General features: G+C 53.4%; 1 protein-coding gene across 1 annotated transcript in view; it reads left to right on the top strand.

Moving 5' to 3' along the window:
- Nucleotides 1-27,138, top strand: part of Iqsec1 (IQ motif and Sec7 domain 1) — an 80,537-nt gene extending 53,399 nt beyond the window's left edge. The window contains 12 exon segments of the mRNA XM_029561340.1: nucleotides 7,472-7,633; nucleotides 9,993-10,115; nucleotides 11,429-11,595; nucleotides 15,599-15,738; nucleotides 16,108-16,137; nucleotides 17,357-17,482; nucleotides 18,376-18,475; nucleotides 20,107-20,268; nucleotides 20,917-21,093; nucleotides 25,118-25,167; nucleotides 26,276-26,571; nucleotides 26,573-27,138. Coding sequence (XP_029417200.1) covers nucleotides 7,472-7,633; nucleotides 9,993-10,115; nucleotides 11,429-11,595; nucleotides 15,599-15,738; nucleotides 16,108-16,137; nucleotides 17,357-17,482; nucleotides 18,376-18,475; nucleotides 20,107-20,268; nucleotides 20,917-21,093; nucleotides 25,118-25,167; nucleotides 26,276-26,571; nucleotides 26,573-26,777 — 1,738 coding nt within the window. The 3' untranslated portion in view covers nucleotides 26,778-27,138.

Genomic DNA, 27,138 nt, shown 5'->3' with positions numbered 1-27,138 from the left:
GAAAGAAAGAAAGAAAGAAAGAAAGAAAGAAAGAAAGAAAGAAAAAAAGAGCAGGCACATCTCTCTGTGTGCTTGTGGAGATCAGAAAACAGCCTCAGGCATCATTCTTCAGGCACTGTCACTTTGTTCTTTTGAAATCTGCCTCTCACTGACCTGGAGCTTGCCTAGTAGGCTGGACTGGCTGACCAATAAGCTCCAGAGATCTACTGCCTATCTGTTTGCACCACCCAGCATTGGATTGCAAGCATGTGCTACCATGCCTGGTTCTAGGGATTGAACTCGGGTTGTGTCCCCCACCCCTTACATAGCATCTTGTTAGGACAAGCGCCTCTCTGCTGTTCATGCTCTTCATGGGCAGCTATTTTTCATGAACTTCAGAATCAGCTTATTGAGACCCCTCAGTGAACACTGGCGCTACCTCCAGGTCCCAGGTGTATTTGGAGCCAAGACTTGACCTCTTTATCCTGCCAGAGACAGGACTGGAAGGCCCAACCTAAGGGCATGCATCAATTAAAATTAATGAAAATGAACTTGACTTCCAGGGGGCACTGGCCACATGTGGTTATCAGGGACCACAATGGGTACACAGCTCTGAAACAAGCCTGCCACTGTAGGGTACTGTTAAGAATGGCAGTCTAGAACCAGAGGAGCAGACTGCAGCAGTCTGGTTCTGAGAAATGCAGCTGGCAGCCATTGGCAGGAGCCAGTGGGGTTCTGTGTGGAATAGACCCCGAGGTCCTGGCTGGTGTCCAGCCTCTTTACTCCTTAAGTGAGATCATGATGCCAGGTCAGGGAACATTAGAGAATCAGGGAAGCCATGTCACAACTATGTCACTTAAACTAGAACCTCTTTGCCTAGTCTTAGAGCCTTTGGCTCAGTTTCCAAATCTCTTCCACAGATGTAGGGAAGAATTCTGGGGTCCAGAACTGGCTGGTGGCTCAAAGCTGAGTTCACAGAACCCCAGAGCCCTGTGGAGGAGCTAGAGTTAGGATCCAGAGCCCTGGAAGCCCAGGATGGCTGCTTTGCCCCAGGGCCCTGGAGTCGAGAACCAGGGCTCTACTGACCCTCAGCTGCTCCAGTGCCATGCCACATCCCTGTCCAGAAGACCCATCCTTCATTCCACTCTGCCTTCCCTTCCAGGCCCTGCACTCTGCTTGTTCCAGGCCCTCCACCACTTCCTGGGGCCTCCCTGGAGTCTCTGATCTCCTCCCACCATGGCTATCTCTTCAGGCCTGCACCTCTACTGGATCTCCTCCAGGACACCTAGGCCCCACTGTCCACAGAGCGTTCATGAGTTTAGGGAGGGTTGTGGGGTATACCCAGAGTTGGAGAGCCAACAGAGGAAACCAAGGTAGCAGAGCTAAGAAAGTGAGGGAGGTAGTAAATGTCTCCTGGAGGAGGACATGCCTCCTCTAGCTATCCTCAGGTCTCCTCCATCCCAGGCTCTAGGATGCTCAGACTAGGCCCTAGCTGCACATCTGGCTAATAGCACTAGGAGAGGGCAGGAATCCAGGAACCCCAAGCAGAAGGGACCAACCCAGCTACTGATCAGACCCAGGTTACATCTCTACGTCTCTGCCTTACCAAGCACATCTAAAAAAATAGGTGTGGGTTCCTGTCCCCAGTACCTCGACAGGATTCAAGACTAAAGGGCCGAGGCCTGATCTGCAGCTGCCATCCCAGGAGATACTATGGGTGTCTGCTATCAGGCTTAGCTTGGCCTTTGCTATCAGACCTCCAGGACCCTGGGCTCTCCAAGTACACAGGTGGTGTGATATGGGGAATAGCTGTGCCAGCAGGCCTGTATGACAAAGTGACACTGACTGTTCCCTAGGACTTGCCCTATGGCTTCATAGGGAGACCTGAGGCTCTCACAGGGCCACCTGCCCAAGGTCATACAGCTATCAGGTGATTTGACTGGGCTTTTGTCAACCATCAGCATCTGCACACATCTTACCACCCATAGTAGGAGTGACTGCTTTAGAGGAGCCTGACTCCACCTCCTACCACTTGTGGAAGCCCCTGCAGCCTGGTAATGGACCACCTCAGTGTGGGCATGAGGGGTGAGCATAGTCTGAGCCTGTCACCTCCTTGCCCATAGAGAGTATTGATGTCTCACCCAGCATGTCCTGCCCTGGATACTGTGCCCTCACTGCTTTTCTGTCCCCAGCCCTTATTGTCTGGCATGGGCCCAGGTGACCTTGTCACAGATACACCTCTAGAAGTGTTTTTAACTCTTGAGGCGCCTCATGATTGAATGGGGTCTCCCAGAAGAGTGTAAGAAGCAGGGAAGCGGAAGCTCAGTGACCATGTGGTCTGAGTATGTCACACCTCCTGCTTGGGCTAAAAGCTGTTCACAGGGCCTCTGAGCCCACTCCATCCCTTCCTTCTCCCCAGTCTGCTGCCTGCCAGTACCGGGGCCATCCTGCCTACTAGAGTCAATGCAGGAATGAGGCAGAGCCTCACAGGGAGGCTTCTGGTCACTGCTGATCTACCTTCAGCACTCTTCCTCTCGCCTCCACTCCAAAGGAAGCAGGTCTCCCAGGGCTCTGGAGCTGGTCCCACCTCTCAGGCAGCACTATTGAGCTGGGCTCCTTATCTGCCTGTTCCATGTCTTATGCTAGATGTGTTTGTTGTCATTGATAGAAACAGGGATGAGAGGCACCCCCTGCAGCCTGTGTAAATGGCAGGCCCTATGCTAATGCTTCCCATCTACTCTCATAAAATGTTCAGTGGTCTTAGGAACGGGATATGGAAGGAGCCAGGACTCAGAGAGGCCAGGCAGGAGAGGGAGACCACAGCAGTACTCACTGTGTACCTGCCATACCTTGCAGAGTCCACAGTTCACCAGGGTCTCAGCACTATAATCTGGGTCTTGTGCATTGAGGTCCCATCATCCTAGACAGGGGCCATTTTGACCCAGGGCCCTTGACCAGTGATCACCCTGTGGTGGGGGAGTCCTTAGCCTTACTCTGGGTCTGGCTGGCTGTGCTCAGTCCCCAGAGAGGATGGCAGTCTGTGGTGTGGCCCAGCAGGCCACTTTGGGAGAGGGATTCTTCTACCACCTGTAGGATGAGTAGGAGGAAGACCCCAGCAGTGTGTTGTACTTGGGACCCCAGGATCAGAAGGTTGTGTGAAAATCAGAGCTGGACCTAGTAGGTGGAAGGAGCAGGAGCTGTGACTCTGGAAAGGTGCAGGCAGATGGAAGGTAGCCACGACTCGGGACTTAGAGGGAACAAGCCTGGGTGGCCAGTTGGAAGGCTCTTCTAGGCATGTGTCATCCTCTGAATGCTAACCTTAATGAGCTCTTCTTTGGCCCTGCACTCTGACAACAGAGATACTGGGTGATCTTTGTGGTGTTGATCAGGGCCTTCTCTCTCACTGGGGGCAGGAGCCCATCACACTGTCTTACTTAGACAGAAGCTTGACTTCCCACTCTATCTGGGTGTCCTTCCTAACAGCAGCTCTGTCCAGGGCACCAGCAGTTTCCAAGCATGGTAGCCTTAGGGCAGCCCCAATGGGAAGTGGGATCATGAGACCCTAACAGGTTCCCCTTGGCTCCCCACTGTCTCTCTGAGCTACTTCCTGTGTCTAGCAGGAAGTGAAGCTCTGCTGACTAGAGCTGGGAGTGAAGTGAACTACTGGGTCACTGAACAGAGCTTAGAGGTGGGGTAGGAAATCCATAGCCTGATGGAACTGAGTAGGGCAGTGCTGTTGGCTACTTCCCCTTCTCCAGTGGCCACCACCACTGAAGATGCCTTCGAAGCCCTTCTTGGCCCTCTGCCAGCCTGCTGAGACAGAAGGTGAGCATTCAGCGTTGCAGTCCTGCCACAAGGTGCTCCTTAAGGTCATTTCACAGTACTTGTCACCCAGAACCTCCCTGAGCTCCCTGTTGTCTCTGAGAGCTTGTAGTTGAATGACAGTGAGAGACATGTGGAGCGAAGTGACCGCTACTGTCTGGGCTTCCAGTCACATTGAGTCTTAATCAGCATCAGGTGTCAGGAAAAGACTTAGGAGGTAGGAAAGGCAGACATGGAAGAAGACAGCAGGGTGGAGCTGTGGGCAGGCTTACTGCCGACCACTTGCAAAGTGTTTCAGAGGGACCTCTGAGGGCAGTTGCAGAGATGGGTAGGGCATAGATGGTAGAAGCCAGTACCTTTCTGATGCTAGGTACTTATAGCCTCTTTGACTGGACAGAGCTGATTTTCATCTGGGCACTGGGGTGGGGAGCACAGGGAGGCTCAGGGGCTTCCTGAGACAATGGGAGTATTTAAAGTCCTGGTACTTTGTCTTACTGGTCACGTTCCTCCACCAGGGACCCTCCTGACTATGCATGCAGCACCACTTCCTCAGGAAGCCTCCCCTCCTGCCCATGTAGCTGAAGCACACACCTTGTCCAGGTGGCTGTGGTATTCTGATTGGTCTTGCTCAGGCCTGGCCTGTTCCACCCTGTAGTTTGCACAGTTCCTGATGGCTTAGCGGGAACTTCCTGCTTCCTGCTTCCTACATATTAACTCCCTTCATGCTTGTCAGTGACTATATCAAGGCTAGGATACAAAGGCTCAGAGAGGTTAAGTAACTTGCCCTGGGGCCCCCAGCTAGTAAGTAGAAGTAAGACATAAGTCCAAACTTGCTGTTCATCTGTCTCCATAGTTGCCCTCCCTGCCTTACATTCTAATGAGAAAACATGGTTTTGGAGGGTAGAGACTTGATTGGCCTGTGGCAAGTAGCCATAGGTGACCTCACAGCCATCTTGGGAGTGCTACCAGTAATGGGTAATAAGCTTTGGAGAACCTGTGGGGGTATATGTCCCTTTAGCAACAGACTGAGCTCTATAAGGGAACTGTGGATGGAGAGGCTGCCCCTGGTCTGCCACCTCATACACACAAGGCAGGAATCACCCCACTCAGTGGGGGAAGGACCAGCAGAATCACCCACAGCAGGAACTGCACAGCACTCATGTCCATGAAGGCAGTGTATGGTGCTTACTCCTGTAGGAAGCATCTCAGAGGCTGCTGTCAGGTCCTGGAGCTGGCCCTCATCTCAGCCTTTTCCTCCCAATGGCTTGGCCAACTCCTGGTCCCTGCTCCTCTACCCTCTCCTCAGTGGTTTCCTCTCCTATAACATCCAGGTAAAGTGCGTCCCTTCTACCCTGGGCTCGGGTCATAAACTCTAGCAGTCTAGAATTCGTGACTGTCTTTCCTGTGTCTGCCACCAACAGACACAAATAGAGAGATGCACATATATACATACACACACATGCCCACATACACATGCTCACACACACACACACACATGTTCACATGCATACACATTCACATACATGTTCACACATATATACACACGCTCACACACACATGCTCCCCCACAAATACTCTCACATGCTCACGCACCCATGCACACACTCCCATACAAGCATACTCACACATCCATCAGCTGATGTAGCCCTTACCCTCACATCACATTGGGTCCCAAGCTGGCCCCCTCCTAGCTCCTCCACTGTGCAATGGTTGGATGCTGGTGGGCTCCTAGCTTGGCTGCCGTGGGGCCTAGGTTCTAGTCTCTTCAGAATAGCTAAGAGAAGCTTCTAGAACACAGAACTGGCCCTTCAGTGTCCTGTTCACTTGGGTCTCTGGGTCCACTCATCTTGCTGTCTGCACAACTGCCTTCCTCTCCCCTTCTCCAGTCCCTACTACCAACCAACCTAAGACAGCCTGTGGTTCTCAGTCCTGTAGCCTCCTTCCAGGCCTCAACTCAGAGAGTACCACTGGGCCGTGCTCAGAAAAGACCCTGTACTACACATAAGGGCCTGCCCTCCCTTAGACCCCTGACCAACAGCCTGTGTCTACAGCAGGCTCTACGCCTGACACCTTATCCCTGACAAGCCTTTGTCCTCAAGGACACACCACAACCTCTTACCCTGTTGTGGGACTTTCCCTGCCTCCCTGGACAGAGGAGCCTGCCCTAGACACTCTAACATCCCAAACATCACAGGACTGTGTGTGATTATAGGAGTGTGGCAAAGAAGGAGTAAGAGTGTTCCCAAAGCAAGGGACAGAGTGCCCATGGGAGTAGGGGACAGACCAGGTCACCCTGGGCTGCTCCATTACCAGCTGTGCCAGGACCTGGTACTAAATGTGCTCACAGACACAGCATCTGCAGGTCACTGCTGTCAGACGGGAGATAGACACTAATCTTTGCTTCTATCTCCCACCCAGGGGACAAAAGAATAGACTTCTGTCCACTGGGTCAAGGGAATGTGTCCAGTCACCCATTTAACAGGCACAGAGGCCGGCACAGACTCTAGAGGGTGTCTCACAGCCTAGCAGCTTTCAGTCGGAACAGGGGAAAAGGGAGCCAGTTTGATTCAATGGCCCAGCCTGGTGCTAGGAGCTCCACACAACTCAGAGAGGTCTGATAAACTCCCCAGAGCAGAAAGCATGCCCACCAAAAGTTACCTATATGCCATTTTGAAATTCTTTCATCATCCTGTGGAACCAGGACCTCCCTGCCAGACAAGCTGAGGGTGCAGACCTCCACAAAGATAGGTAGGAAGTTCAAGGTCCAGAGTAGGAAAGGGCCCATTTGGATCAAGGGACACCCCTCCACTCTCTACCCCTGCCTCAGCCAGGTGTTCAGTTCTGGCTCTGCTGGGCCTGGCTCTGTATGTGTTCTGGACTCCAGAAAAACCTAGCTAGTGTGACTAGGCCCTGGGGGGTCGGGGAACACTGGCCCCATAGAACCATCGCTCGCAGTCACCTTCCCAGGGTTCCCACCTCCCTGGCAGGGCCAGTGCTGTGGCCTCTGTGACTCCACTTCTACAGCAGGTATACTTGGTATCATGGTGCTGGGTAGGTGCATCTTTGCAGGGCCTGGATGGTCCTGCTGAGTTTGTGTCTCCCTTACCCTCAGCAGGAGGCTGAGGTGCTTCTTACCCCATCACTGGCTAGGCTCTCATTATGCCTGGGTAGGCCATGCAGTTGGGGGAGGGGGGCACAGGCTGACACAAGCTAAGCTACAAGAGCAGTGCTCAGTAAATTGGTGGGGCTTCCCTGGGGACAGGACACAGTAAGTATAGGTATTAGGATCCTTACGTGTTACCTGTAGACAGCTTCCATGCTGAGGAGTGGGGATAGGGAAGGTGACATTGTGTGGGCAGTTCACATATCCAAGAGACCTGTAAACAGGGCTAGGAGTTGTGTCTCCAGCACCTACAGAACCTCCCTGCTCCTTTCTTGGCATGGACTCTGGGCAGTTGAGTAAAGATTCTTAGCTCTTTCCATACTTTGGACTTGGAACCAGACAAGACTGGATGTCACCTTGAACTCTTAGGTCCTCACCCATGTCACACAGAAGAGGGCCAGGGGCTGGCATTGGTGAGCAGAGTGTAAGGAGGTGGAACACCTGTTACAAGACACCCCCTGGAGTCCAGCAGTCTCTGCTGAGCAGCTTCTTGTCCGTTTCTCCCAGGAAGCCTGAGAAGGGCGTCCAGTACCTCATTGAGCGTGGCTTTGTGCCTGACACACCAGTGGGGGTGGCCCACTTCCTGCTGCAGCGCAAGGGCCTCAGCCGCCAGATGATTGGTGAGTTCCTGGGCAACCGACAGAAGCAGTTCAACCGCGACGTGCTCGAGTAAGTCCTGGGGAGTTGGGGCCCATTCCACACATGCACAATAGACCTTCAGCTACAGAGTCCCTCACATGCCATGTCACCCATGTTCACTCGTGTGGAGTGTCAGGCTTGCCATTTGCTGGGACATACACAGTTGTCTCTCGTTGCCCCATGGATACATTCTAGAACCCCCTACAGATACCAAAATCCTGAGATGTTTATGCCCCTTTCTAAAATACCCAGTGTTTACAATGAACCCATGCACATCCTCCTGCAGGCTTTAGGATCTCTGGGTTCCCAGTCATCTCCAGTGTGACGCCGATGCTCTGCACACAGTTATGTACCATACTGTTTAAGAACAATGGCAGAAGCTTGTCTGCATGTGTTCACCATGGACAAAGTTTTTTTCCAATTATTTTGGATCCACAGTTGGTTGAAAATGAGGTTGGGGAACCCAGGTATGTAGAGAGCTGACAGTACTGAGTCTGCCCCTTATCTCCCCTGCCTGACACCCCATGCTATTTTACATATCCACACCCTCCAGGCACACATGGCCAGCTATGTCTCATGCAGATTCCACCCCGCTCCTCCACAGTCCCTCCACCATTCCCCAGGGCCTTGTTGCCACAGTGCAGTTGGTCCAACCCAGCACTAAACCATCCCAACCTTTAAGTGACTTATCTGTGTGACCCTCTTGGCCTGATGGCTGTCCATCTGCCGGTGCCTGACCCATGACCCTACCTAATGCATCAGTCACACTCCAGCAGCCCTAAGAGCTAGAGAGTGTGACACTAGACTACTGGAAACCTTATAGAGAACTGGCTCCCAGCCCCTTCCACAACCCTGTTCTCTGTCGTCTCTCCTAGCAAAAGAGGAGACAGTCCCTCTACCTATCTGCCACCTGCATAGGGCAGAGCTCATGTCTCCTACCCAAACACTCATAGGATAGGGGTAGGTGGAGTGCTCAGTGCAGATGGCCTGCTTGCTGTCCCTGCTGGGGACCAGGGATTGTCCCCAGACCTGTGATTGAGAGATTCTACAACTGGCAAGACTACTGAGATACTGAGCCTAGTGTAGAAATCAACATGGGGAGGTCTCATCTAGCTGTCCCTGCTGTGTGCTCAGCTAGACAGCAGTAGCAGGGGGCAGAGATGAGGCAAACTCACAGCTTGGGTGCTCTGCAGTGGGTACCTGGAGTGTGGTCTCAGGCAGCTTAGTGAGGACTCTTGCCCTTGCCATCCCTAGGAGGTGGTTGGTGTTCAGCGCTGCACCCTGTTTCATACAAGACACGGAGGCAGAGGGACCAGGGCTGGGTGCACATGTGGACCCACACACGCATGCATGTACTCCTGTGTTTGTTTACACACGTGGACATAAACATGCCTAGGCATGCCACTGGCCAAGGGACCAAGGCTTTGGCAGAGGCTGGCACAGCAGATTCCAGCTGGTTGTCACTTCTCAGCCAAGGGCATGCAGTGGGCCTCTCTGATGGGTCCTCATGCTTCTTGACTCTCCCCTCATTAACTGGGGTACAGAGCACCATGTAGGGAAAGCATATCCTGCAGATGTGCTGCAGGCCCCGCACTACCCCGCCCCCCACTTCATGGGGGTTTCTGGTCACAGGAAATCCTCACATTGTTCTCCCATCAGAAAATAGCACTGGCCACAGGAAGTAGCCAGGCCCCAAGCCCATCTCCCAGGCTTCTTAGAGGGCAGCTGCTGGATTGCCCAGATTCTGCCCACCTGCTCCCTTCTCTGGGCCCCAGGGAGTGGAGACGGGGCCCTGGGGTGATAGCGCCTCTGCAGTTCACTCTAGCTTTGTGGCTCTAGCTGCTTCAGCAGTGAAGTGGGTGCCAAGCCATCCTGGGAAATGCCCTCCAGGCTCCACTTCTCTACTCAGGGCTCACCACAGAGGGACTGGAAAGCATGTCTACCTCCTCTCCTTCCATGCTCCCTAACACTAGGGTAGCCCCTGAGAGGCCCCTACCAACCCTGTCCACCATATTCCTGCCACATGACAGCAAGACTGCTGCCTGGGCACACATCCCACTCTGGCTCCTGAGGGTTCTCTCTTCCTTCTGCAGAACACAGAAGGCTCTCGTGGGGCATCTGTTAAACAGCTCAGTCCCTCTGTAGAGAGAGGCACACTTGCTTAGAACATGTCTCTCCTACAGCTCAGTCTCTAGATGCCCCAGAAGCCTGGGGATCTTAGGGACAGGGTCTGCAGTGTTGTTTACTGGCTTCCTAGAGGCATCCTGTCCTGGGCTCAGGAGGCCTTGGCTCTTGAGGCCTATGTCCCATCACCCCAACAGAACTGGGTTAGGGGTGTCAGGAGTGGGAGGGCCTGGCTCCTCTCATAAGCCATCCATCTCTGTTCCAGCTGTGTGGTGGACGAGATGGACTTCTCTGCCATGGAGCTGGACGAAGCCCTCCGGAAGTTCCAGGCACACATCCGAGTCCAGGGGGAGGCTCAGAAAGTGGAACGGCTCATTGAGGCCTTCAGGTCAGGCCCTGTGCAGGGTGAGGTGGGGTGCACCATGTCAATAGAAGCATATGCCCCTTAGGGCTGTGCCAAGGCCTTCGTCCACTTTAGCGCAGCAAGGCAGGCATCTGTACAAGTGGCTACCAGTGTCCTAGGTGCAGAGCTGGGCCCTTGATTCTTGCAGTTATGGTCTGGGGAGGACAGACCTTACTCTGATTTTTCAGATGTGGAAACTGAAGGTGAGCGGTTAAGAGCTCCACTGCTGGCATTCTGAGCACCGTCCAAAGCTCATTAGCTTTCCAGTCCAGTCATTGGTCTGTGCATTCCCAGGGCTGTCAGTGTCTCCTGATTACTCATCACACAAGCCATATAGCCATGTGATCTGGTCTGCTCACCAACTCTACCACTTCCCAGCTTAACTTCTCTGTGCCTCATTTCCCCACCTGTGGGGATTGGGGGGTGGCAATGGCACCTCAAGGGGTGGAGAAATTAAATGACTTGGGATTCAGAGACCCTTAGCCTAGCACCTGCCACAACAGTGTGGCCAAAGTCATTCCTGCTTGTAGACCTGCTATGTGAGGACCTCTGTGCTAGACTCTAGAAGACTCCTGTCAGCTGCCTATCCACCCCAGAGGTGGGGCCAGAATGAGTGAGGACACAGAAGGCGGACAACTCCAGATGGCTTTCTGTAGGGAGCAGCACTCAGCTGAGCCTGGGGTGGGGGCCAAGACTTACTGAGAGGACATATATGTGCCTGAGATCTGGGTGCCAGCCAGTTCTGGCACAGAGGGGCCCTGTGCAAGCTCTATCTCCTGCTCTATCCCTGCTCCTCCATGAGGCTACCTGTGGAGGGGCTTTGGGGGTGGGATGGCTGTTGGGGCAGGATGGCCATGGCAACCAGTGAGACAGGGCAAGTGAACAGAGTGTTAGGTTGGTTGCTGTAGGCTGAGCTCTCAGAGTGTTGGGTTGGCTGCTGTAGGCTAAGCTCTCAGGTGGGTGCTGAGGCTCAGGGGAAGCTGGGTTCCTTCCCGTGGTCCCAGATGTCCTACCTCATACCCACTGTGATGTCCCTACTCCAAGCAGGGGGATAAGGGCATAACCTTGAAGTATTCCTCTTGTGTCTGTCCATCCTGTGGGTAAATGCTATCCCAGGATAGCCCCTGGCTCCCAAGGAGCTGGGCAGGCCAGATGCTTTTGGGAAGCTACCTGTCCTATTAGGATGTATGGGAGGGACCACAGCAGAGCCAAAGGTCAGGGCTGACTTTTAACAGATAGCTCAGGTACAAGGCTCAGGTGAGCCTCTTACAGCCCTGACCAGCTCCTTGTCCTCCCAGCCAGCGGTACTGTGTCTGCAACCCTGGGGTGGTACGACAGTTCCGGAACCCAGACACCATCTTCATCCTGGCTTTCGCCATCATCTTGCTCAACACAGACATGTACAGCCCCAATGTCAAACCTGAGCGTAAGATGAAGCTGGAGGACTTCGTCAAGAACCTCCGAGGTGAGCTGACCCTGGGGCTGGCAGCTCAGGATATGTAGGGTGGGTGACCCCTACGGACCGAGAGCTACTGAGAGTATACATATGTACCTGAGAGCTGGGTGCGAGCCTGTCCTGGCAGAGAGGCCTTTAGGGAGCCCAGCTCTGCACATGCTCAACAGAGTGGAATGCTGCCTGGATTCGCATGCTCCTCACTAAAGGGGAGGCAGTGTCTGCTTTCACCAGGGGAGAAGAGACCTGCCTTCTGCAGTATTTTACCTAATGGATACATTTTGAAAGGGAGTCCCCTTTGCTATCGCGGTCAGCCTGACATTTGCTCGAGGAACTGGTGGTAGGAAATCCACCCCCAGTGGGGCCGTTGCACTCCAACTGAACCAGTGCTTCCTTTGGCTGCAGGTGAGGTTCATGTGTTACATAGAGCAGCAGAACTGGTCTGTACCAGGCTCACTTGGTCAGCTTATTAAGTGGCTTAGCAGTCTTCTAGGCATCTTATCTTCATTTGTACCAACTATGGCTCTGTCGCCTGTTCCTCTGAGTTGGCAGACATCCCTGGGCAGTGCTCTCCAGTTCCTGTGGGCCTTTATGCTATCCTCACTCGCCCCCTGCTGGCAGGCCCACTGTAGCAGGAAGGTTAGGAACACCCCAGCTCTGCTCCAGGCACCAAATGGCCTCACCGGTCCTGTGGGAGGAGGGAAAGGTGCTGAGTGGGCCAGGGCCTGAGTCCTCACTGCATGAAGCCTTCAACTGGGTGTTGACTAAAGATGTTTGAGAATGTGATTCCTAGAGAATTATACCATCAGGAGAGAGGTGGGAGGCAGGAATGCAAGGGGATGCCCTCCAAAGGCCGAGGGAGTAAGGCAGGAGCTAGGAGGCTAGCAGCTGCCTTTGCAGACTCTAGCTTCCTCCCCAGCCTCTCTTTGTAGACCATGCTGATTCTGTGGCCATAGAATCCCATGTGGCCCTTGATGGGGAAACCAGAACTGATTGGCCTGGAGGAAGAATGGGCTCCAGAGGGGACAGGGCCACTGAGTCGGGTGTTTAAGGTCAGCTGCTTTCAGGGGTTTATATCTTTAGGGTTTGAAATTCTCTCTTCCACACACATATACCATGGTCCCAGTGGTCTTGGAGTGAGGGTACTATTGTAATGGGCAGGGTTGAGCATTCCAGTCCCTGGGAGAAAACTTCTCCATCTGCCCAGCCACCTGGCTTCCAATCAGGAACCTGGGTGCCTTTGGTCTTCCTTGTGCTTCAGAGGGGTACCAAGACTTAGAGGAGGAAGAAGTAGGCCCAGGGTCATGATAGGTGATTGGCAGAAGCAGGGCAGGAACCAGTTCTTCCCAAGCCATGTGGCCTTCTGAGCCCATCCAGCTTGTTCCTTTCAGAGAGATGACACCCCCACTCTCACAGTTGGCCTCAATTTGCCCAGTGGCCCCAGGAGCAGGGAGGTCCTGGAAGTTCAAATGTGGTGAAAGAGACTTGCTCAGCACCTTAGAGCCTCACTAAGAGCCTTTCCCTTTAGTTAAAACTTTCATGTTTTTCCATTTATCAAATGGTCATTGTCTCTGAAAAACCAAGAATGCAGCCATCCTACTTCTTTGAAAAGTGCTGAACACTTGGTCCCTCCAGGAAGCATAGAGCATGTTTGTTTATAACCAGCAGATAGTAGCAGGAGCCACAGTGCCCGTGGACAGATAGAGGGGTGGATGTAGGAGGTGTCCACACGACGGGCTACTGGTCAGCACAGAGAAGAAAACAGCTCTGGATGGTAGGTGATATGTCTCTCGTGGCTGAGAGAAAGCAGCCAGTGGGAAGGCTGAGAAAGATCAGGGAGGTGGGCAGCTCCATGCTGACCAGGGCTTTAGGGAGTAAGGGAGCACTAGGATTTTCAGGGCAGTGACACTATTCATGTCACACTCTAAGGGTGTTTTTGTATGCTTGTCCCAGTCTATGGGATGCCAGCACGAAAACTGAGTCATGTAAGCCCTTGGTTATAGTTCATGGCCTTTAGAATGCGTGCTTTGATACTGCCAGGGAGGTTGGATGTTGGAGACTCCAGGGACCTCTCTGTCTTCTGCTATATTTTCCTTGAGCCTAAACTGCTCTAAAAACAGTCTTTAAAAAAATTATTGCTTTTTTTTTTTTTTTTTGGTTTTTTTTTTGAGACAGGGTTTCCCTGTATAGAACCCACTATGTAGACCAGGCTGGCCCTGAACTCACAGAGATCCACCTGCCTCTGCCTCCCAAGTGCTGGGATTAAAGGTGTGTGCCACCACGCCTGGCAAATTATTGTATTTTATATGTGTGTGTGGGGGGGGTATGTAGGTGGATAGGTAGTGGTAGGAAACCCCATTCCCAGTGTGAAGGAAATGAGGCCATTAAGCTCCATTTGGACCCAGGCTGCCACAGCATGTGTGATGGTCAGAGGACAACTTTTTTGGAGTTGTTTCCTTCTACCATGTAGGTCCTAGAGATTGAACTTAGGTCATCAGGCAGAGCATCAGGCACCTTTACCTGATAAGCTGTCTCACCAGCCCATAGTCTGTTATTGATTGATTGATTGATTGATTGATTGATTGATTGATTGATTGACTGACTGACTGACTGATTGATTGATCTTTTTGAGACAGGGTCTTCTTGTAGCCCCAGGATTGATTGATTGATTGATTGATTGATTGAGATTGATTGATTGATTGATTGATTGATTGATTGATTGATCTTTTTGAGACAGGGTCTTCTTGTAGCCCCAGCTGGCCTGGAACTCAGTATGTAGACCAGGCTGGTCTTGGACTCAGAGATCTGCCTCCCAAGTTCTGGGATCAAAGGTGTGTGCCACCACACCTGGCTATGTTTGAAGTTTTATGGTGTGCCCTACCACTTCACTCAGGCCATGCCTCTTCCCTGGTCTTAGACTTGGTTCCTGATACCCCTGCTGCAGCCTCTTGCTCAGATCACCAGTGTGCCATGTCTTTTCCTGCACTTATCCACATGACACCTCTGTGCCCTCCTAATTGTTCTTAGGGGGTGTACAATAAGAAGTCTGAGCAGGCAGTGTCGGGTGGTGGTGGGAACTTGGGTCACAGTCTTTGAGTGGGAAGTAGTGCTTGTGTGTGTCTCATTTCCCATGAGGCAACCTCCACATGCACTCAGCGGACAGGAGAGGGTTAGAAGTGATCATTCTGGCAGGTGTGGCCTGTGGCCCATGCAGGGGTAGAGCTGCCTCAGCCTTGCCCCTGTGGCCTATGGAAGGCCAGAGTTCCCACAGTCCATTCAATCCTTGCAAGATCCTGCTCTTTCCCCTGAGGGCTGAGTTATCTTCTCCTCACACTTTCTCACTGAAGGGGAAAAGATGGTTCATGTGCTTGTGGTTAGAGTGACCTCAGATCTAGTCTGGCCCCCAGCCTCTGCCATAGGATGGGAACAGCAGTGATGGCCACAGTTGTGGATACTGTGTTCTTCTTTTGTGCCAGATGCTGTGTAGTCATGCTATGTGCCTCCTTCACTTCTCCATGACAAGCCCGTAACATCACCAGTGTACTTGGTGACCTGTTATGCAAAGGAAGACACCAAGCCCAGGGGACTGGGTCACTTGCCCATGGTTATGAGCTAGAAGGGAATACAACTAGGGCTTGGCTCCTGGTCTGTTATAGCTTGAACCCAAACCTCAACTTGCATAGCCTGTGTATACCCTAGCCTCAACCTGTGGTGTCTGTGTCACAGGGCTATGCCCTGTTTGCAAGACAGAGCTCACAAAGGCCTGTGAACATGGCCTAGGAGATGACACAGTCTGTTCTGTCACCTGCTAGTCCTGATGAGAGGACTCAGTGGAAGCCGGTAGCTGGCGGCCTGGAACAGCTGTGCCTCTGTTGAAGACCCAGAAAAGGTTTATTCTGCTGATTCATGTTAGAAGCAATGAATCCAGGGGTCTACCTGGGGACCTGGGACTGAATGGAGCCACCATTACCCAAGCCCTAGCCACTCTCAGGTCTAACCACTGTCCGCTGACCAGGTGTGGATGATGGCGAGGACATTCCCCGAGAGATGCTGATTGGGATCTATGAGCGGATCCGGAAGCGGGAATTGAAGACCAACGAGGACCATGTGTCCCAGGTGCAGAAGGTGGAGAAGCTCATCGTGGGCAAGAAGCCGGTATGTGGCAGACCTGTCCTACTTCTCACTGTGACCCTTGGTCAGCTCTGCTGGTTCTGCTGCCACTGGAAGGGCCTCTTCTGGCCTGGGGCTTTTCCAGGTGACTCCTCTAAGTGTTTGGGAATTCCAACAGCCTGCCATGAGACCACGAGGCCTGTGGTAACTGATGGGCCACAGTGTCATGTGGTCTGTCCCTACCCAAAACTGGCTTGGAGATGCCTCAACCCCTTCAAGAGCCCACAAAAAGCCAGAGCCTCTCCTTGGCAGTATTCCTGGGTACCCTGGTGACCGAAGAGGAGGCACAGCCTACCTTTGGGCTCACTCAACCCAGGAAGGTCAATTTACTTTTTGTGTATTGTTTTCCTGTAGATTGGATCCTTGCATCACGGGCTTGGTTGTGTGAGTATTCCTCTACTTTTTCTTTAATGTCTATCTACAGTCCCTTTGCTATGCCCCAGGCTCCTTTAGAGTTCAAGTTCATTTCTAGGGTCCTGAGACCTCAGTCACAAAGGGAGGGCAGCGTTGGTAAGCCCAAGTAGATAGGCTCTTGATCTCTCTTGTGGGGATCCTGTTGATCCCAGACCCAGACACTGTGCCTGAGAAGACCTTTGTATGGCCACTAAGGGCCTTCCTTGCCTCTCCCACTCCTCCCCATGAGCTGCTTGCTCTGTTCTAGCCTCTGTTACAGTCCCTCACACTCCTGTACTTCTGCCTTCCCAGTTCCCTGTCTGTGGCTACCCATGTGCCCTATAGTGCACACATAGGTACATGCCTGGCAGACTCTTAGCCCTCTCAATGCAACCCCCCATCCCAGATTCCCCTAGGGAAGATGCTAATATCCCAGCCTCCTAACACTTCCCTGGCCCCTTGTAGTCCACATGTCCCCTCTCACCTCATACTGGATTCCCTGAGTTTGTCAGACTGTCTGCACTATCCATTACTTTACTTTTCACAGCCTCCACCAAGCAGCCAGCAGCCATTTGATTTCCTGCAAGCACATTAACCCCTGAGGATTCTGTCTCTGCTAACCTGTCTGTGTTCTTCAGGAGCCAGGACTCCCAGAGCAGGGCTGGGCCTCACTGACGGCTTATGCCCTCTGCTCTGGGATATTGGCTTGCAGTTTAGCTTTAGGGTGATACTTTGGCTATGGTAAGGTTGTGGGGTACTACTGTGAATCAGTAGGGTATGTCCAGCAGCAGGGGTGCAGAGCATAGGGTGAGGCCTAGACCAGCCCCACAGAGTGGGGTTCCTCCAGGCATCAGAACCACTGGTACCATTTGGATAGGGTACTGACAGATGGGGGTTCCTGGGGACTCAAATAAGAGACAGCTTCTGCAGTGTTCCGGTTTGAGGAATGAGGACCAGCCATTCAACCTCTGTATGCCTCCATTTCCTCATCTAGAGAAAGTTTTCTGCAAGAACAGATGAGCTGATGTGTGAGGGACACTTTTAGGGGGAGTCTTGTTCCCAGCCAAACAAATAGAAAGGAAGGCACAGCAGATGTGGATGCTACCAATAGTCTTTCAGAGGTCAGAAATCTTAGTGCTCCTGGGGACAAGGTGAGACCAGTGCTGCCTGAGGCCCTGATGACCATGATTGGGCGTCTCTCTCTGCACAGGTGCTTTCTCTACCCCATCGGCGGCTAGTCTGCTACTGCCGGCTTTTTGAGGTTCCAGACCCCAATAAACCCCAGAAGCTAGGGCTGCATCAGCGAGAGATCTTCCTGTTCAACGACCTCCTGGTGGTATGTGGCATGGGGACAAGGGAGCATTGGGGACCTGGAGTTTCCTTGTGCCAGAACCTGAGCAGGGGGATAGGCCCAGAGTCTTTTGGTTAAAGGGAGAGACTCCAACTCATGATATTCACAAACAGAAGCCTTCCTTGGCCCAAGGGACTGATTCTAGAGCACCCCAATGTTACAGAACTCTGAACCTGAACAGTGCAGGCCCCACTGTGCTGTCATGTAGAACTTTCTGCCTAAGACTTCTAATAGAGGATCAGTCCCCAGCCTGCACATGCCAACCTCAGTCCATCGCTGCTATATGGCAGGGCAGGATGGTCTACCCTACTCATCAGGCCATGCCCCCAAGCTGGGAGGAGAGGCCTGCCCACCAGAAGGATCCCCAAAGGGATTGGATGCTATTGCAGATGTCAGCCAGTGTAGATAACAGTGCCTGTGGTGAAGAAGCTTGTCCTGAGATTCCTGTCCCCAGATGCAGCTCCCTTCTGACTCTGGAACTTAGAGAGGAAGGTTCAAACCCTTTGTTAGGCCTTTGAGCTTCAACAGGTCATCCCAGATCTGAGCCTCAGCATCCTCATTTGGTCGTCCAGAGAGCCCTTCATACATATTGGGCAGGTGCGGGGCTCCCCAGCTTCCTACCCTTAGGGGTCATTCCCATGGCCCCTGAGTAAGGCATGGCCTCTGAGGTCAGCACTGCCTAGCTCACTATCCCTGTCCTCCAGGGTGCCAGGCCCCAGGCATGTACACCTCTACCAACAGGAAGAAGGCACATGGGGATCACACAGTGATAGGCCAGGCTGCCGCCTCCTGTGAGGGGTCATACCTCCAACCCTTGGTGGGCAACAGGGTTCTATCTCCCCACAGACTGCAGCTCAGCTCTGTCTCTACTGCCCTAGGTCACCAAGATCTTCCAGAAGAAGAAGAACTCGGTGACATACAGCTTCCGGCAGTCCTTTTCCCTATACGGCATGCAGGTCCTGCTCTTCGAGAACCAGTGTGAGTTGCTGGAACCCATGAGTGTGTGGCATCAGCCTGAGCGTACCCTTCTTCCTCCCTCCTGGATACATAACCCCTTCCCTCTCAGGGGAGGCTGGGAAAATGGAGTGGCATTGCCCAAGGCTCATGTCCTGCTTCTTTTCGGGGATTAGAATTTTAACAGTCAGGCATAGGTATATTTGATGCCATGCCCTAGAGAAACATTAAGTGACAAGTATAGTGGCATGCAGATGTGGCCTCAGAGGAAGGCCAAGTAGTTGCAGAAGCTGAGAGCTCACTGGATGCTCTGGGGCTCTGTTCCTAAAACTTTGGCCTACAACGTGGCGATTACACTGCCTGCCCTACAGGCAGCTCCCAGACTGACTCCCCACACAGCTCAGTGAATGTGGTCCAACTGAGAGCTCCGCTCACACCTGTGGACCCACCATTGCTTGGAATCTGGCTCCGCCTCCCCGTCCTGCTGTTTTATCTCCTCAACCCTTCTGTCAGGGGTCCCTGAGCTTAGAGTCAGTTGTAGGATGGGAATGGAACAGTTGCTCTGCCTAGTGTGGGGTGGCTGGAAGGGATGGTGTCTCTAGCAGTGAGGACCCTTCCTCTTCTCGAAACAAGCTGATACCGTCCTCTGATTAGTCTTCCATAAATCTGCAGGTTCAAAACCTGCCAGGGAGCTACAGCAGCCATCAGAACCATAGCCCAATAGCAGCCTGCATTTAAGGCTCTCAGCCCTCCTATTTGGCAGTTAAATTGAGGGGCAGCCATGTATGCTTCCCTCTACCCCTTCTCACATGGCCTTGAGCCAAAGATGCCTGCCCTTAGCCATCTCCCCATTTCCTGCCCTGTTCCCCTAAAGCTATGTCTTATGGTGCTGGTGGTATTTGTGTCAGCTCAGCATAGTCTCTGAAGGATGATGAACTCAGCCTTCTAGGGTCAGACAGGGTCCTAGCGGGCCCTAAAGTAAAACCAGCCCACAATTGCTGTGGACATGCCCTCCATTCCAGATGCCAGCTGGGCACAAGAGCCACCCATTGTTTGAACAATTTTAGGAAAACTGCTGAGCCCATATATAAATGTTCATATCAGACTTAGTTGCCTTGGACTTCAGCTTGGTGCTGCTCAATACCCGATTCCACGTGCCTGGGAGATGGGGGGTGAGGGGCGGCACTCATCCCATCTGCTGAGCAGAGGTACACTAGGGTTTGGATGCCAAACCAGAAACATGAACCTGAGATGCTCAGCCAGGTATCTCCAAGATCAGAAGTCTAGGCAGAAGCTGTGGTTGTGGGGTGCCATGATATACCCCAAGGAAGCTGGGGATGGAGGCCATTCAGAGTTCCCTGGGGACACAGGGTAAGACACCCCACCAAGCTGAGGATGCCACTGTCTCTCAGGACTTGGCACCTGGCAGTGGCCAAGGGCTTTGGCTTGAACCCGCTCCATGACCTTCAGGGTGGGGCAGCATGAGGCCTCACTCTCTGTTACTGTGTGGAAGCAGCCCAGGATGGAGAGAAGGCTGCTTCAGAAGCCTGTCCAGACTCTCTGTTACTATGTGGAAACAGCCCAGGATGGAGAGAAGGCTGCTTCAGAAGCCTATCCAGACCCACCCAATCCTTGTTCTCTGCTCTTCCACGTAGACTACCCTAATGGCATCCGGCTGACATCTGCTGTCCCTGGAGCAGACATCAAAGTGCTAATAAACTTCAACGCTCCCAATCCTCAGGACCGGAAGAAGTTCACTGATGACCTGCGGGAGTCTGTAGCTGAAGTGCAGGAGATGGAAAAGCACCGGATAGAGTGTAAGTCCCAAGCAGGAGACGGGAAGCAGATGCCCATAGAATGTCAGGCCCCAGGTCCTGAGCAGGAGAGAGGGAAGTGCCACATGGCACATAAGTACTCAGAGCTTGGGGCCAGGTAGCTGTCCCTGTGTCATGGCAATGACAATGGTGAGAGGTAGGTGATGGCAGGATTCCCTGGGGTCAAGAGATGAGACAGCCAGGTCTTTGTCTCCCCACAACCATGTGCCAGGGCAGCCTATGTCTTGGGCAGAGGCACTCAGGGATCCCTCCTACTCCTCAGCGCATAGTACTACTTGCCTTGGCCAGAACCTTGTTCCTGATCACTGTGGAACTGAACTAATTCCAGCCTAGTAAACTAGGTTCACAGTGTCCCTTGGCTCTAGGTCTTAATGCAAGCATGTGGCATTCCTGCCTCTGCCTTCCTCTGCAGAAGGGCCTGGCTGATCCTCTCCTCCCTCAGATCTAATCCAGCTTTGGCCTCTCTGTCCCTTCAGAGCCTAGAAAGTGTCAGTCTTTGTTATCACAAGCAGCCTGGCCTCCAGGCCCTGCCCATTTTTGTCCACGGTGCCATCACACCCTCCCTATTGCTGGAGCTTGGGCCCAGGACAGTGGCCACTGCCCCTCACCAGCCTTCTTGATCCATTGCAGCTGAGCTCGAGAAGCAGAAGGGTGTTGTGCGACCCAGCATGTCACAGTGCTCCAGTCTCAAAAAGGAGTCAGGCAACGGAACACTGAGCAGGGCCTGCTTGGATGACAGCTATGCCAGTGGCGAGGGCCTCAAGCGCAGCGCCCTTAGCAGCTCCCTGCGTGACCTCTCAGAAGCGGGTAAGAGCAGGGCTGAGAAGTACCTGTGCATGCAGGACTGAGGCTGGGCCTCCACAGGCAGTTTAGGCAGGTATGGTGCCGAAAAGAGTTGCTCAGGCATGGACACAATGCTTTTGGGTATCACGAGCGCCCTGGGAAGACAGAGGAGCACAGGAGTGTCTGGTCTCAAAGAGAAAAAAGGCAGTCTGTGGGAGACAGCTGGGAATGGCTCCGCCATTTCCCTTTTTTCTCCCAGGGTTTCTTTATTGCTCTACTTTGTGCCAATTGCTCTAAGGCTAAGCACGCCAGGCCGACGTGGGTGTGTCTCACATGCTCTCTGCTGCTGTGTGCTCTATGCTGATGAATGAAATTGAGCGAAGCCCTCTGAGCTGTCTGGGAACCCCTTTTGCCACTGTCCTGCTCTTGCTTCCTTGTAGGGCCCCTTTCCTGAGAACCCCAGCCCAAAGGCCATCAGCACAGCAGGATGTCAGGAAAACTGGCAGCCTGTCACTGTCCATGGTGTTTCTGTTTGTTTAATTTGCTGCCAGCCATTTACCCAGCAAGCAGCCCTCAAGCCTCTTGAATTTCCCAGAGGTGGAGGGTACCATGAGCTTCAGGGAGCGACTGCCAGTGGCCACATTCCAGCCTTGAAGTGAAGGGTGGTGCTGTCAGAGAAGCAGCCCCTTAGCCACCAGGAGTGTCTAGTCAGTCAGCATCCATGGAGCAGCGGGGGCAGGGAACTGTCACCCAAGAGATACCCGGGCTCCTGTGCCTGCCCAGCCTGTGCGAGGTGGGGCCCTCAGAGCCTGCCTAGCACACCGTCCCACCCCCACCCCCAATCCTTCCACAGTTCTGCCTCATGCCGCTTTCTCATTTCTCAGAATTTTTTTTTTCTTTTTGAGTTTCCTTTGCTTTTGTTATTTTTGTTTTCCCACAGTGAGAATCTGAAACTCACTGCCAGCATGAGGGTTTAAGCCACGGCTTCTCAACCTGGGCCCTGTGGACACTCTGGACCAAATAACTGCCTGCTGTTGGGCTGTACCTGGGCTTGGCCACTGGAGGCTAGCAGCACCTGCCTGCTTGTGACACATGTTGCCTCTACTGAAATGCCAGGTGTCAAATCACCCCTGGTTGAGAACCACTGGCTTCCCACTGGCCTTGTTCAACCCAGCCCATGTCACTGGACTGCTCGGGCCCTGGGGTGGTTTGAGTCTGTGCAGTGGTCCTGCTGTGACTTAGGTCTAGGGCAACAGGCTCAGGGATCACATGAAGCTGCCCACCTGGCCGTGTCTCTATTAGGGTGGAGCTCCTCCGTGCAGCTGCTCTCTGAATTGTTATTGGTTACTCTCTAGGCCCCAAGTCAAGGATTCTAGGGGTAGAAGCCTCAAGGCAAAAAAACTCAGAGGGGGATGCCAGGCATCTGAGTCCAGACCAAGGCCAAGTGTGATGTACAGATGGTGGCCAACAGAGGCAGCAGCTTACCTTAGAAGATGGTGGCAGGATGTCTAGGGAAGGCAGGATTTCTGAGCTGAACTTCCAGCTCCCAGAAGGCAACTGAGTCCTCCTCACTCTCCACGGTCACCACTGAGCTAAGCCACTAGTGACAGCCAGTGAGGTATCATAAAGAGGCAGGCCTGTCTCAGTACTTCAGGACAGGGTACCCTGAGAGCAGCTGCCTCCGCTCTGCAGTGGCCCATCCATACAGGAGATACCTACCATGGACAAGATCTGAGCCCAGCAGGAACCTAGGGTGATCCACAAGGAAGCCTATCTGTAGACGCCTCCTGGAGGGAAAGGGAAGGGAACCAGGCTCGGAGCCTGTCACATCGGGCACTACAGTAGTGCTGTGCCCAGACTGGCCCTCTCTGACTGAACTGCCCAGTATGAAGTTCCCACAGAGATGACATCCCTGAGGTCACAGGGACCCCATAGCCTATACCAGAGCAGTCCATTTGGCAGAGCTGGTGGCAGGTAGACAGCTACAGGGCCTCCTACTGCACTATGTCAAGCACAGAATCTGGAGTCACCTGGCTGGAGCCCATGTCTTTACTCTCAGCCATTCTTGAGCAGGCAGGCCCTGGCCTCAGTTTCTCCAGCTGCAATAACAAGTCAGTGCGTGTGAAGAATTAAGAACTAACTGTGGTCAGTGAGTGAAGTGTGAGGGCCACAGTGCAGAGAAGAGAGCCTGTCCTGCCTCTGAAATGCAGCCAAGGCTATAAGAACCACACTGGAGCCCTCCAGATGAACCATGGAGAATGTGGGGTGGGCCTGTCACCAGTATGACTTGCTCTTCCATTGGCCCAAATGCTTGTGTGAACTTGTGGGGTGCAGCAGTGAAGTTAAAAAAGATGAAGCTCAAGAAACTCAACGTCACTCTCAATCCCCCCTGGGCAAAAATACAGCCTCATCAGCTCCCGTTCAGGCTGCAGGATACATGCAGGCTGCCTAGCCTTTTCCAGGAAGTCTGAGGCCTGGGGGAGGCCTGAGCAGTTTGAAAAAGACTACCAAGAAGAGAGAGAATGCCCACACGGTACCACATTGTCCTACCATGGCCACTCAGGAGGGCAGTTTGGAGACAGGAAGTATCCATCTCACAGATGGGAAAACTGGGGGCAAGAGCCTAAGCAGTACTGAGTATGTCACTTCACAGCCCAGAGTCTACCTTTACCATGACCATGGACACCATTGAGCAGCCCCTTTTGCACCTGCAGACAGGGATGCATTGGCAGCCTCCTTTCTTCATACTCCCTGGGATGTCTCAAGCTACTGGTAGAAACATTCCTGTCCCACCTGGTGCTATGGACTTCTGCTGACCCAGAGTCCCCCATGGATCTGAGGCTTGGGAGCAGCAGGCAGAAAAGGACTGAACTTCCTCCACATCTGCATGATGGTTGACACCCGTCCTCACATAGCAAGACTGAAGGAGCCATACACTGTCTCCACCTGATCCTTCTGTGTAGGCCAGTCTTCTCTGAGGAGCAGCAGCATTCACCCCCTCCCCCCAATGCTAGGCCATGGACACCTGAGACACACAGCAGCATTTTTCAGGGCTCCGCGAGGCTCCTTGTGAGTGGAGGCAGTCCATGCCCCACCTTAGCCTCTGCCTCCCTCTGACATGGACAGAGACCGTTGTGAAAGTCAAGTACAGCATGGTGCTTGACTCTGCTAGTTCTGTACCCACAAAAGCTTCTGGAAAGTCTAGCAGGGAGCACCACACTTCCATCTTGCAAGAATCATACCATTCTTGCTCCCTGAGATCTGGGAATCATACAGGAAGCCAAGGAGATGCATCTGTCCAAAGGGACTGTGAAAGCATGAGTGGCCCCCAGGTACCCAGAGCCAATAGAAAGGACTAACCTTCCTTTGGTATACCCAGCACACACTGAGTACCTACTGTGTGCTGTGTCCTGGACTTAATGCTTTGTATCATTTTAGGTGGGGGAGGTAGACCTGTGAGTCAGGGCACTGCACAAACCAAACTATTGCCCCAAAGGTACCAGAGGACAAGGGGCCCCCAGGCTCACTTTCCTCTTGACCTCCTACTCTGCTCCAGAAGGCAAGGGGGGATATATATATATGTGAGAATGCATGTGAATATGCATATATATATGTACATATATATGTGTATATGAATCCTCCTGGGGCAGGGGCACTGTGCTATTGCAGAAGCTGCACAAACAGCCCCCCTCCTGTCCCTCAGCTGAGGCTGGCTGCACTGAGTCAGGTGAGCAGGCAGGAGTTTGAGGTGATGGTACACACATCCCCACCTCAGAGGCCCTCCCCAAAGACCACAGCCCAAGATAAACGTATTGAAGCTGGAACTGCTTTTAAAAACATTTTCTCCCTTCATTGAGCACTCACGCCATTGTTTTTAAAACTCCTTACTGCACTGCTGCCGACCTCCCCGCCAAGCACCTCCTTACCCGCTACCTGGCACTGGCAGGCAGGTGGGCTGGCCCCAGCTCTGGGCGGTGGCAGTGGCAGGCGGCAGTGGTGCTGGGCCTGGTGTGCGTGTCTAACCTCTGGTATTGCATGTTCTGGGCAGGGAAGCGAGGGCGTCGCAGCAGTGCGGGATCGCTAGAGAGCAATGTGGAAGTAAGTAGGAAGCGCCTCCGTCTAGCTGGCTGTCCTCTGTCACCCCGTCCTTGGTTTATATCTGTCGTCTTTTTTTTTCTTTTTTCTTTTGCTCTTCCTTCCCCTTCCTGCAGAGACACAGATTTGACCCCCCTGCCCCTGCCTGCCTTCGCCCTGCATGCAGCTTCTCTACCTAGAAGCATCCATGCCTCTCACCAACTTGCTCCAACCCAATGGTGGGGGTGGGAGGGAGGTGTGTGGATTTTGTATTTTCATTTCCATTTAACCCCATTTCCTGGGATCCCTGAGCATGGTGAATGTCTTGGCTTTCAGGTCTCGCCCCGGGCGCCAGCGCCACCCATCCCTCACTTACCCTCAGCTCTTGTTGTTGGATGTGTTGGCCCCACTCGCCTGCCCCTGTGCTCCGCCATCCATTGCTTCCTTCCTGAAATTTCACTGGCTGTGTGTCTGGGGTCAGGACACCATGGAATTGCTTAGCTAGTTCACGGGAGGAGCTTCTGAGAGAAAGGAGGAATCAGTGTGGATTTCATGAGATCTCATCCATCCCATCGCTCCCTGCTGCCCATACCTTGACTCAGCTGGCAGACCTTTTTCTGTTCTTTGGTTTGCAACAGGTAGCTTCAGGGAAAGGCCTAGGCCATGCCCCTAAGGTCAAGGTTGCTGGGTCCCACCTGGCTGTCACCAGCTTCCCAGACACCTCTGAACCCCTGCATGGGCAGAGGTTCCAGGAGAGCTTAGGGTGCAACTTTGCAGGAACTGGGTTCCTTTTCCACTCACCACCTCTCTTTAGCCTCACTTTTAGTTCACATTACCCTACCTAGTCATGTGGTCTGAGACCTCAGCTCACATCAGCACAGCAAGAGCAGAAGCCATGCTTGTGCTGTTGTGCAAAAAGGAGACCGCCCCATACCCCACCTCCATCATGGCAGCCCCCCGCTGCTCTGCACAGCAGGTGTATCATGAGAAGCCCACCTCCTTCAAACCCTCTGGCCAGCGTGGGGAGCTGAGGGTCCAGCAGTCAGTGGGTGACTTTTGATTTTGGAAAGCTTGGTCTGACCTGCATGCTTTGAGATCTTTTAATTTTGGTTTCTATGAATTTCCTTTTTAGGGCTCCATCATTAGCAGTCCTCACATGCGCCGGAGAGCAACATCAACACGAGAGTGTCCATCTCGCCCCTCCCAGCCCATGTCCAACTCCTCCTCCCTCCTGGGCTCCTTGTTTGGGAGCAGGAGAGGGAAGCCCCCTCCCCAGTCCCACCCACCCTCAGCCCCTCCGCCAGCACCCCCTCATGCCCACCACCCTGGGCCCTCAGAGGTCCCACCACAGGTGCATGGGCACCACGGGCAGTACTGCCATGTGCAGCAGAACCCATCCCTCGCTCACAACCACACCCAGCAACACCCCATACCTGCAGCACACCCACCAGTACCACCACGGCCCACATGGTGGGCATCCCCCATATGGTGCCCATGCTCATGGCCACCCACCACTGTCCACAGCCCACCCCAGCCATTCGGGGCATGCAGCACACCATCATGGGCAGCCCCCGGCCCCCCCACCCCCCACCAGCAGCAAGGTCAAGCCCAGTGGCATCAGCACAGTTGTGTAGACGCCTAGGCAGCTGCCTCCCATACACCAGGCACACGGGCCCACTGGGCACCAGCCTCAGACCAGCCCAGGGCACTGCTATTTCCAATCCTGCCCCCACAGCCTGGTGGGCTCACCTTCCACGGAGCAGAGCTCCCCATCTGACTTAGCCCTGGCACCAGGTCCTCCCTCGTCCCGAGGCTGGGCCTCAGCCACCATTGGCCTTGACACAGTGCTGGCCAAGGAGACATGGAACTGCTTCCCATCCTGCCAGCCCTCAGCCCCTTACTCTACACATATCTGAAAACCCAAGATACAAAAGTCAGACAAAACAACTACGCCCCCTAGACTTGCTGCATTATTGCTCTGTTATTGACAATGGG

This window comes from Nannospalax galili, unplaced genomic scaffold (assembly GCF_000622305.1).
Source record: "Nannospalax galili isolate Female #2095 unplaced genomic scaffold, S.galili_v1.0 scaffold332, whole genome shotgun sequence".
NCBI classification, from domain to species: Eukaryota; Metazoa; Chordata; class Mammalia; order Rodentia; family Spalacidae; genus Nannospalax; species Nannospalax galili.
The sequence above is the reverse complement of the archived record's forward strand: the minus strand, read 5'-3'. Positions and strand labels throughout refer to the sequence as shown.